The following is a 12,342-nucleotide window of genomic DNA, read 5'->3' on the forward strand; positions in this document are numbered from 1 at the left end:
ATTATCTGTGCACAATATCTCTCAAGACGAGCATACGCGTAACTGACACGACGCGGGTGATTGTTGTGATGATGCTGAAGCCGAATGATCAAATGAAAGTTTTTACGCTCGTCACACATTCAGTTATCTTGGTAATAGTCCTCCTTGACACTAGTAATGATATAACACTGTAAAGTTAACTTTTTAGTCTCTTAGCTTTCACTTGTACAAGTGTGTGCGTAACCATCGCGGCGCGGCTGATTGTTGACAATGCGGAACGCGATGACCGAATGCATGTCCTCACGCTCGCTACAAGACACTGGCACCTGACTGCACTCTTCTATGGTAACTAATTTTTACTGATTCACGTTCTTTAATTACGGGAGACCGAACACTGCGCGGATGGTCGATGCTGTGTGACACGCAACGAGAGGATACATAAATACATTATTGACAGCACTGCTTATTTTCAATTACTTCCTGACGCACTTTTCCTCTGAACCATTTCCATAGATCATCACACAGAGCTACACCCTACACAACATATCAGTTCCGTGTCCCACACTCGACTCTGCAGACACGGCTGCTTGCAAAGATAGTCTCCAACAAAGCCAGCGATATGACAATACGCTTACACCATGACTGCTGCTGGGATGGAATTTTATGGCTGTATGAACTGTATGAGTACTGGGCATTGCGATAATTGCACCATGAATCGGTCCGGGAGGGCAATGGTGGTGTATTGGCTTCTCATCAGTTGACAGTCGGTGGAAGAAGGTAGCCCATACTGCCTGCTGCATTTTCAACAAATCCTCAGTATTATTTCTAACGGCTGTCCCATAATAGTGCTGTAGTTCCATCAATCATTTCGCCTGTCAGCCTGCCTCTTACTACGGTTTTACAATCAGTTTGTTTCTCGAGCTCTGTTTCAACTTCCTCAACCTGGTGCCCATCCTCCTACCAATACAAACATGTAATGTAACCTTTATAACAATACAGCAATGCACTGCCTTCTATATAAAAAATAACCGATTTTATGAGATCTTGAAGTGATGCATGTAGGTGTAGGGTATACTCAAAAACTAAAATACTTTTTATGAAAAAAATTTCCGGTTTTTACTCCCCCTATCGTAACTTAGTAATAATATATCTAATACATAAATAGGACCTACTTCAAAGAGTGTAGCTCCAGTGTATGTGTGCTATGGCTTTTTTGACCATTCATTGTTTTTTATTTACCTCAGGTTTATTCGTATGATAAACGGATTGTAGTTTTATAATCCCTCTCCATACTTCACAGTAGGGCAGACGTAGTCAGCATGATGATATTTTGCCGACATACCCAAATTCAAACATATACATTGGCCAATAATAATGCACTTATTTGTCTCATCACACAACAGTCCTGTTGTTTAATTTGCATCCTCACAGGATCAATTTTGTTGTTCCCAGGCACTGTCTTGTGTAATCAGTGGATTGGAAGTAGACATTTTACTGTAAATGTGTACATGCTGTTGCTGAATAGTTGTTCGTAACCACATCATTTGATCATATATTCATCAGTTGATGTAGTATGTGGGTTGTTTTCTCTAGCTTTGATGAGTTTCAAAACCCTTTCCTCTGTTATCTGACTTTCACCTTTGCTGTGGTAGGTAAACCCCAATTGCACGACACATTCTAAGTAGGAATGAGCAAAGAAAAATGCAGTGGAACTTTAAAAAAAATGCTGTCTGGTGATAAAAATGTTGAATTAAGTTTGGAGTTTTAAATAGGAACATCTCATGCCAGAATTTAAAGTTCAGAATGGTTCCACACACTGAAATGAAGTCTTTCGCTGTACTATCATACAGTGAAAAGTGTACGTGTCTGAAATTCAGTGTTAGATTGTAATTTTAAGTCCTGAGGTATTTACAATGCCCAGAAGTCTACATTCAGAAATGTTTGCACTGACACATGCGTACAGATTGTTACAGGTTCTGTGCTGTTTGTCAGTTGTGCTACTGTACTGGATCACCCCTGGCCTTCTCATCACATTCCAGTCTCTCAAATCGTGACCAGTGAATAAAAAGTTTTAATCTAAAATTTCTAAGTTATTTCAGCTAGTGCTGGTCCATACCTACAAATGTCACTCTACAGCCTTACATTTGTATCTTATCTCTGACAGATATCACTGGACATACAATTTAGTAGATAAATCAAACTTTGAAAGATACATAAATTATACAAAGAAAACTTTGTATTGCAGTAAAAACCATTTTTACCATTTCCAAATGACTTGAAAATAATGGTGTAATACATGGGAAACAAATTTTGTAAGTTGTACAGATTACATACAGTGCCCTCCTTAGAATTTATTAGTTTCATTTAATGTCAATGGGCATCAAAAATACTAACAAAGGCCTTGTTTATTATCTAATAAAAGTTACTGGAGTTTAGTGTTGAAAATCTAAACTGCATCCTGCAAAAGTGACTTGAGCAGGTGTATACAGTAGCCTAGATTTATGTAGCTGTTCTACACTTTGTTAAGAAAACTGTGTGAAATACTGTTAAAGTGCATTAAATATGGCAATACACCACAGATAGATAAGTCACTGCTGTCTTTATAACACTCTCACTGTCTTCGTAAACTAGCAACCAAGTTGCAACTTTCAAATCAACCGAGACGTGCAGGTACGGTACAATTTGGTCTGTATCCCCAGTCAAGATTACAGGGGAGGGTACCATATTAAATTTTAGCCTTTTAACAAACATTTTAGTAAAACAGTAAAAATTGTTTTTATACTGACCTTTAGTTTCGGGTTTTAACATAAATGTGTTATGAATAAATGGGTACAGTAGTTACTACTTTTAACAAAGAAATCCAAAATTGTTCGTTATTTTAATTTTTTAGTGAATTTCCTGTGTGGTTAAGTTCGTAAACACAGTGGAAAGAGTTGTCATAGACATCTGCAGCAGGAATATAATTTCTAAAGTACACACTTTGGAGAAGTCTGTTTTTGCCAGCCTCCTTCAAACCTTCTGCACAATTGATTTCCTGTAGTCTTCGAAGCCATGGGTAAACCCAAATCCAACGGCTGTAAGTTGGTCATGAAGTTTTATCAGCAGAAACTACAATTGCACTTATGTAAACTTAATTTTTTTTAATATGCAGGGCAACTATCTACTAATGAGAAATTTCCTGTTGGGGGTTCAAATTCTTCCATCAAGCCAATGTAATTGCTTCTAGAAAAATTCTGATGTCAACCACACTGGTGCTGTAGTCTGTTGGCAGTGTTCTTACCTCTTTAAAATAATGTTGTTTTTTTGATTTGTCAGTCACAAATGGTTTAATTTTTCTGTGGGCATCAGCATTTCAGCAGTGAACTTTGCCTTTGTGGCAGTTTTCACCTTTGAAGGCAAAAGTTTTGTTTGGCAGGATGCCAAAAGAGATACCAGCATCATTAATTTTATAAATTTTATTAATAATTGATTGTTTCTTTGGTTTATATTGCTTCATTTGCTCTTATAATCTGCCATTCTGCCACTCACTGTTTCCTTTGCCACATAGTTTTGTACATAACATTGTACAGGTTCTTAAACCTACCAGTACACCCATTAGACGTGCTGAAGCGCTTGATCTCGAGCACGTTGGTGGCTTTTAGTGCATTTTTGTGTTAGATCACACTGTTCACTGTAATGTTCAAACGCTGTCTGAAACCAGTTCTTCATAATTCCTTCTAGTTATGCATATTACGACTAACTGGCATATTTCATTGTTTGAAGTTTGGCCCAGTTGTGCTTGTACTTGCCAAAATAATGTGTTTTCAGTGATTTTGTTCAGCTTATACACAGGTATTCCTGTAGTCACTGCTAATGCCATGATGAACTTTAATTTTTATGAAAATTTTTCTTTCTTTCCATTGAAAGTGTCTCTCTTTTGGTAACACCCGTATTTTCTAAATTAAAACAAGGAAAGAAAAAAAAAAACTTAAAAGGAGGAACTAGACACACTTCAGTCACTTAATATAAGGCTACAGACATGCTACACACACTAAATGCATAGCATGTCAGTTAAGGAGGGTAGCTCTGTTGATCAAAATTGACTCACCTCATATGTAGTAGTAGTAGTAGTAGTAGTAGTAGTAGTAGTAGTAGTAGTTTTGTCAGTGCTGCCAATGATGTCCGCCTTAGCTAGCAGACAACACTGTTCAGTGCATATACGAACCATAAAGGAAACTGCCATATATTATCAAGTGACAGATACTGGGAAGTAGATGTCCTCTGCATACAATCATTATCACAGGGTGAAGTTAACACTGATACAATATGGTTACAGTACAGGAGTAGGTTTAATAATGAATAAAAAAAATAGGAGTAAGCTACTACAAACAGCATACTGAACGCATTATTGTGGCCAAGATAGACACAAAGTCCACGCCTACTACAGTAGTACAAGTTCATATGCCAACTAGCTCTGCAGATGATGAATAAATTGATTAAATGTATGGTGAGATAAAAGAAATTATTCAGGTAGTGAAGGGAGACAAAAATTTAAGTCATGGGTGACTGGAATTAGAGAGTAGGAAAAGGGAGAGAAGGTAACATAGTAGGTGAATATGGATTGGGGCTAAGAAATGAGAGGAACCCACCTGATAGTTTTGCACAGAGCATAACTTAATCACTTGCACTCGGTTCAAGAATCATGAAAGAAGGTTGTATACATGGAAGAATCCTGGAGATATTAGAAGGTATCAGATAAATTATATAATCGTAAGACAGAGATTTAGGCACCAGGTTTTAAATTGTAAGACATTTCCAGGGGCAGATGTGGACTCTGACCACAATCTATTGGTTATGAACTGTAGATTAAAACAGAAGAAACTGCAAAAAGGTGGGAATTTAAGAAGATGGGACCTGGACAAACTGAAAGAACCAGAGGTTGTACAGAGTTTCAGGGAGAGCATAAGGGAACAATTGACAGAAATGGGGGAAAGAAGTACAGTAGAAGAATGGGTAGCTCTGAGGGATGAAGTAGTGAAGGCAGCAGAGGATCAAGTAGGTAAAAAGAAGAGGGCTAGAAGAACACCTTGGGTAAAAGAAGAAATATTGAACTTAATTGACGAAAGGAGAAAATATAAAAATGCAGTAAATGAAGCAGGCAAAAAGGAATACAGGCATCTCAAAAATGAGATTGACAGGAAGTGCAAAATGGCTAAGCAGGGATGGCTAGAGGACAGAGGCTTCTCACTATGGGTAAGATAGATACTGCCCACAGGAATATTAGAGACCTTTGGAGAAAAGAGAACCACTTACATGGATATCAAGAGCTCAGATGGAAACCCAGTTCTAAGCAAAGAAGGGAAAGCAGAAAGGTGGAAGGAGTATACAGAGGGTCTATACAAGGGTGGTGTACTTGAGGACAATATTATGGAAATGGAAGAGGATGTAGATGAAGATAAAATGGGAGTTAGAATACTGTGTGAAGAGTTTGACAGAGCACTGAAAAACCTGAGTCGAAACAAGGCCCTGGGAGTAGACAACATTCCATTACAACTACTGATGGCCTTGGGAGAGCCAGTCCTGACAAAACTCTATCAATTGGTGAGTAGGATGTATGAGACAGCTGAAATACCCTCGGACTTCAAGAAGAACATAATAATTCCAATCCCAAAGAAAGCAGGCATTGACAGATGTGAAAATTACCAAACTAAGAGTTTAATAAGTCACGGCTGCAAAATACTAATGCAAATTTTTCACAGATGAATGGGAAAAACTGGTATAAGCATTCCTTGGGGAAGATCAGTTTGGATTCCATAGAAATATGGGAACACGTGAGGCAATACTGGACGCTAAGACTTATCTTAGAAGCTAGATTAAGGAAAGGCAAACCTACATTTCTAGCATTTGTAGACTTGGAGAAGCTTTTGACAATGTTTACTGGAATTCTCTCGTTCAAATTCTGAAGGTGCAGGGGTAAAATACAGGGAGCGAAAGGCTAGTTACAATTTGTACAGAAACCGGATAGCAGTTAAGTGTCGAGGGGCATGAAAAGGGAAGCAGTGGTTGGGAAGGGAGTGAGACAGGGTTGTAGCCTTTCCCCGATGTTATTCGATCTGTATATTGAGCAAGCAGTAAAGGAAACAAAGGAAAAATTTGGAGTAGGTATTAAAATCCACGGAGAAGAGCTAAAAACTTGAAGGTTCGCTGATGACATTGTAATTGTCAGAGACAACAAAGGACTTGGAAGAGCAGTTGAACGGAATGGAGAGTCTTCAAGGGCGAATAAAAGATGAACATAACCAAAAGCAAAATGAGGATAATGGAATGTAGTTGAATTAAGTCGGGTGATGCTGAGGGAATTAGATTAGGAAATGTAAAGGAGTTTTGCTATTTGGGGAGCAAAATAATCGACGGTGGTCGAAGTAGAGAGGATATAAAATGTAGACTGGCAATGGCAAGGAAAGCGTTTCTGAAGAAGAGAAATTTGTTAACATAAGAGTATAGATTTAAGTGTCAGGAAGTCATTTCTGAAAGTATTTGTATGGAGTGTAGCCATGTATGGAAGTGAAACATGGACAATAAATAGTTTAGACAAGAAGAGAATAGGAGCTTTCGAAATGTGGTGCCACAGCAGAATGCTGAAGATTTGATGGGTAGATCATATAACTAATGAGAGGTGGTATTGAATAGGATTGGGAGAAGAGTAGTTTGTGGCACAACTTGACTGGAAGAAGGGATCGCTTGGTAGGACATGTTCTGAGGCATCAAGGGATCACCAATTTAGTATTGGAGGGCAGTGTGGAGGGTAAAAATCATAGAGGGAGAGCAAGAGATGAATACACTAAGCAGATTCAGAAGTATGTAGGCTGCAGTAGGTACTGGGAGATGAAGCTTGCACAGGATAGAGCAGCATGGAGAGCTGCATCAAATGAGTCTCAGGACTGAAGATCACAACAACAGATGCAAGTTGCAGTTGGAAGAGTTGTCGGATTCTTTAGATCTTTAGAAGTTCTTTAGAAATCATTAGACATGCGCTCGGTCTTCAAACTCCTCAGAGGGATGTTCGTTGTGCAACAGAGCAGAGCCAGTTGGTTTTGTTGTAATTTTCACCACATTCAGTGCATATCTTCTTTCTTTTTGAAGTATTTCTCTAACAATTTTTCTCATGTCTTACCATCTGTAACCTCCAAAGGCTACTCACCAATGGCAGGTGGAGGGAAGTTCATGCACTTACTGTAATTACTAAATTGTTGAAATTTTTGACCAGGTAACCAAAGGTAAGTGGATGTCTTAACTAAATTGTGCTTGACCAGTAACGTTTTATTTCCTATGTGACTTAGTTAGCTATGAATCTGAACATAATTTGCCAGTGGCTTTTGTATACGTTCCAAGTGTTGGCACTTCCTTTAGGATGTAGAAGACAGCATCTAGTTGTAATAAAGTCAGTCAGTTATTCCACTAAGAAGATCATTAGAAATTTTTCAGCACTTCCTTAAATCACAAGACAAAGGTTAGAGCAGCAGTTCTGTTTGTGGTACATAAAGGGATCAAAATTACCTCATTTTAATGTGATATTGCAGGATCATATGAATTGCAAGTGCAGAAAACCTCTGTCCGTTTTCAAAAATGTGGTTAGAACATTATTATTTCTTCTGATATTTCAGGAGCCACTTAGACAGTGGCATAAATGTTTTTGGCCTGAATACAGGGGTTGGAACTTTAATAGTGACAACTAATTATTTACAGCTTGGAAAAAATACACACTTCTTTCAAAGTTTTACTGACCTTCAAAGTAGTCACCAGCATTGTGTATAACCTGTTGCAAGCAATGTGGAAATTGTAGGATACTCTTAGCAGTGCTGGTTGTGTTGACAGTTTGAGCAGGGCAGTCTATTGCCTCCTGAATTTGTAGCAGTTCCGAAGTGAATACCGTCAAGTGTTTCCTTCAGTTTAGAAATAGAGTTTAACTCAAGAGGACTTAAGTCAGGGGAGTGCAGTAGGTGGTGTAGCGCTTAAGAGACCCATCAGTCAAACAAATAAGTAACAGGTTCCACTGTACATGATTGAGCATTGTCCTGCAAATGATCAGATCCTGCAGAAAGTGTCATCGCTTCTGTCTTTAAGCTGGTCGTAGGTTGTGTTCCAAAAATGAACAGAATAGAGACAGAAGTAATGCCACTTCCTGCATGACTGGACCATCATTTTGCAGGACAATGCTCAAGCACGTACAGTGGAAGCTGTTACTTGTTTGACTGATGGGGCTACTAAGTGCTATACCATCTACTGCACTCCCCTGACTTACATCCTCATGAATTCAACTCGATTTCTAAACTGAAGGAAACACTTCACGGCATTCGCTTCAGAACTGCTACAAATTCAGTAGGCAATAACTGCGCTGCTCGAACTGTCAACACAACCGGCACTGCTGAGAGTATCCTAAGACTTCCACATTGCTTGCAACAGGTTATACACAATGCTGGTGACTACTTTGGAGTCAGTAAAACTTTGAAACAAGTATCTTATTTTGTATGAGCTGTAAATAAATAGTTGCCAATTTTAAAGTTCCAACCTTGTATTACAAGAAATATGGATATCACAGATGTGCGCTCAAAATTTGATGGATATTTGATCGAAAAGAATCAAGAGCATTTTTTGCTCTTTATTTTAAATGATCAAGAATGAAAGTTACGTTTCATTAAGAAGTCTCAGATATGCCCATATTGGCATAGTATGTGAACAGTTTAGAACTATTTTTGTGTATTCCTGTACTTTGAATGTTACAAGAATTTAATTTTTATTTCTGCTAGAGTCTTTCCCTTGCATTTAAATGTGTTTTTTCCTTTTTCAGCTGGACTACAAAGTAGACGAAAAGAAGCTAAAAGAAGTATTTAAACTGGCCGGAAAAGTGGTCAGTGCAGAAATTAGTACTGATAAAGAAGGCAAGAGTAGGGGATTTGGTGTTGTTGAATATGAACATCCAGTGGAAGCTGTTCAAGCTATTTGTATCCTTCCGTATTTCTATTGTGCCTTTGTGTGTTCATGTATATCTGGACATCAATCTGGTCTTTTGTGCGCTAAATGTTTATTTGGCAACTGTTAGGAAAGCAGGACAAATCTCTAATTTTAGAGGCAGTTACTGTACTGGCTAGAATTATTCTAATAGGATGCCACATCCAGACATTCCATGTATTCACTTTAATTAAATTCATATTTTCTCTGGAGTTTTAAATGTAGAGAAAATGTAAGTGCAAAATATGTAACAGGTGAACATTAAGGAATTAAGACGTTTCTCTCTTGTGCAAGCATCATTAAATTAATAGTGACCTACTCAGCTTTGAAAGAGAGAATAATATAACAGGATTGAATATTTCATCTCTTATGTTTAGATGTGACACATTTACAACATTATGTACAGTGGACAGTTAATGAAATTTCTTTAAATGGCATGCACATACCAGCAGAGTACTTTCAATTATTTGTCAAAGAATGAGCCAGCACAGATGCATGTGGCAAAATTAAAATACTGAAAAAATTAGTATCTCTAAAACACGTAGAATAGTGCACCATTCAGTGAAGATTTTGGAAGGGCTTAGATAGCTTGAAGTCATTGCCAATCTGCTGTTTCTAAATCTCGGTTTAGTTTGTCTTTAATTCATGGTGTATTTCTCATAATAGTTGTATAATTTCCTTAATGATTTCTCCAGCTATGTTGCATAATCAGATGTTGTACGACAGGAAAATCACTGTAAGGATGGATCGCATAGAACACAAACAAGAAGGACCATTGAAACTTCCTGAAGGTTTGAGAGGCCTAGGAATGGGGCTTGGTGCTGGTGGAGCTCCGCTTCAGGATGTTGCAAGTATGGAAAATTGATTATTTTTTTTAATGTGTTACAGATTGAAGTGACAGTGTGTAATTCATGTTACTAATATACATGGAAGTACAAGGTATGCCTTTCCATTTGTCAGTTAGGGACTTAAAAGTGTAGAATCTATTTTGGACAAAAGTTGGACCCACATTTTTGTTTATAAATAATCAAATATAATTATATGAATGTGTGGTGTCGGTTTCAACAAATGATCATTTCTGTTGAGAAATGCATAAACATTTTACCCCATCAGTCAACAAAGTGCTTGTCTGATTAGTGTTTTTTGACACTGTCTCTTTTTCCACTCAGTTCAATAATTACAGAATTTGCAGAATATTAATGTTTTTCGGAGCATTCATAGCCATGCAACCCGTACTTGACAATACAACAGGTTGAACCGACAAGGCACCTATTCATAGAATTAGAAATTAAAATAACTGTTTGGATGTTAGGGGAAGAACTTTGAAGTACTCAATATGTTGACAGGTTTTGTTTTCGTTTTGGTGTGGACACAGTAAATAGTTATGTCATGAGTGTGAATGAACTAGACTTAAGACTGCCAGAGAGGGAGGACTGGTGTGGGGAAATGAGCCTGTGCCTTGTCCAAGCAGGGCAGCAGTCTGCACAAAGCATTTCCGCCACAGCAGAACTAACACATCATAGAGATTGCCATCCCTTCTGGTGTTGAGTTTTAATGAGCTCTGTGATGACTGGGATTGGTCTCTCCAGTTAGTTCAAAGCACAACACAACATTCAGTAACAGCTACCATGCAAGTTGGTAGAGCCGTAAACAGGGTAACTAGACCCAACCTCTACTGTTATTTGACGCAACTACAGTTAAAAAGCTGCTACTGGAAACTACCATGTTAAAAGCAAGTTGGTTGGAATGTAAGTGACTATTGTACCAGCTTTCAAACATAAGCATTCCTTTGTTAATACTAGGTCCTGTTGCAGATTTGTTACATGGTGTATATCTTGGAGGCTATTCTACAGTCAACAATTTGCGTGGCACTTGAACATAGTGCACTGATGCATTGTTGCATTTGTGCACTTTTATTTTGCAAGCATGTTCTCGCGCGTGTTCTTTCCAAATTTGAGTTCGCCAGATGCCCAATATTAGTAGTTGTAAAATTGGTTACATATGCAATATTTGTAGAAGAAAATAAGGCTATTTAAACTGATTAAATGTTCATCTGGATGAAACTTATGATATAGGGTCTGTTAGGTAACACCATTTCTGCATTATGAGACTGAATTTGCATCTGTATTTGCATTGATTGAAATGAAAAGTTTTTTCAGGTTCCTAGTTGTAATAGAACGTACCTTAACATTAATGTCAAGAAGTTTCTTATTCTCAAACTGCAGATTTGTCTATCTTCTTTCCTGGCAGATTGTAGTCAGTCAGTTTGAAATTGTAGCTAAGTGGTATTTTTCATCTTCAAAGATATCAATTTGATTGCGGATCAGTAAAAAAATTGAATTTTGTAGTGTTTTTATACTAATGTAAATTGTCTGTGGCTCGTGGTCTAGTGGCTAGCATTACTGCCTCTGGATCACGGGGTCCCAGTTAGATTCCCGGCTGGGTTGGGGTTTTGTGCCCGGGGACTGTTAGTGTTAAGTGTTGTCCTCGTCATTCCGTCATTTGTGAATGTTGACGAGATTGGTTTGTCAATGTAGGGACTTCGTATGGGCACTGATAACTGCGCAGTTGGGTGCCCCACAAACCAATCATCGTCTAATATAAAGTCTGTTTTTCTGAGTAAGGTTGGTTGTGCTAGAGTGGAGGTAACCGTATACAGATTGTTTATTTTTCTAAGCAAGTCTTCTTTGCAACAAATTGGGTAAAATAGCAAACGGAAAAACACAAACTTATACCCTCTAACTCCTTTCTGGTACATAATTCATTAGGAAACAAATGACTTGTGTGTTGATTACTGAAGAAAGTGCATCCCCTTTTGTAGAATGTTTAAGTGGAGCAGTTACTGTGCCTTTAAGTGGACAGGAGGTAACAATTTAAGAAAGTTTACCTGAGTCCACTTCTTATGGTCATAAGACAAATAATGTATAGTCTTGGTGCTCAAAAAAACTTAAAAATTTTAAGGGAAATGTGATCTACATCTACATCTACATCCATACTCCGCAAGCCATCTGACGGTGTGTGGCGGAGGGTACTTTAAGTACCTCTATCGGTTCTCCCTTCTATTCCAGTCTCGTACTGTTCGTGGAAAGAAAAATTGTCGGTATGCCTCTGTGTGGGCTCCTAATCTCTCTGATTTTATCCTCATGGTCTCCTCACGAGATATATGTAGGAGGGAGCAATATACTGCTTGACTCCCCACCAGACCTTTGATTTGATTTTGGCTGCGGATGTCTTGCAGCACAGCATGGACATTCCTTGGCCATGAAGTTGCAGTGGCTGAAATCTTTCCACGAAAATACAATATATGGCTCAAATTGTATTTATCAAACTTTCCACTTTATTTTTAAAGAGGTTATCCAGATCAGAAAACGTGGA

General features: G+C 38.1%; 1 protein-coding gene across 2 annotated transcripts in view; it reads left to right on the top strand.

Annotated features, from left to right (window-relative positions):
- LOC126094927 (myelin expression factor 2) overlaps positions 1-12,342 on the top strand; it is a 72,972-nt gene that overhangs the window by 32,955 nt on the left and 27,675 nt on the right. For both annotated transcript variants that reach the window (XM_049909575.1, XM_049909574.1), the window contains exons 5-6: positions 8,807-8,960; positions 9,663-9,818. In XM_049909575.1, the coding sequence (XP_049765532.1) occupies positions 8,807-8,960; positions 9,663-9,818 (310 nt within the window). The remainder of the gene's footprint in view (positions 1-8,806; positions 8,961-9,662; positions 9,819-12,342) is intronic.

Source organism: Schistocerca cancellata, chromosome 8, assembly GCF_023864275.1.
Source record: "Schistocerca cancellata isolate TAMUIC-IGC-003103 chromosome 8, iqSchCanc2.1, whole genome shotgun sequence".
Classification (NCBI taxonomy): domain Eukaryota; kingdom Metazoa; phylum Arthropoda; class Insecta; order Orthoptera; family Acrididae; genus Schistocerca; species Schistocerca cancellata.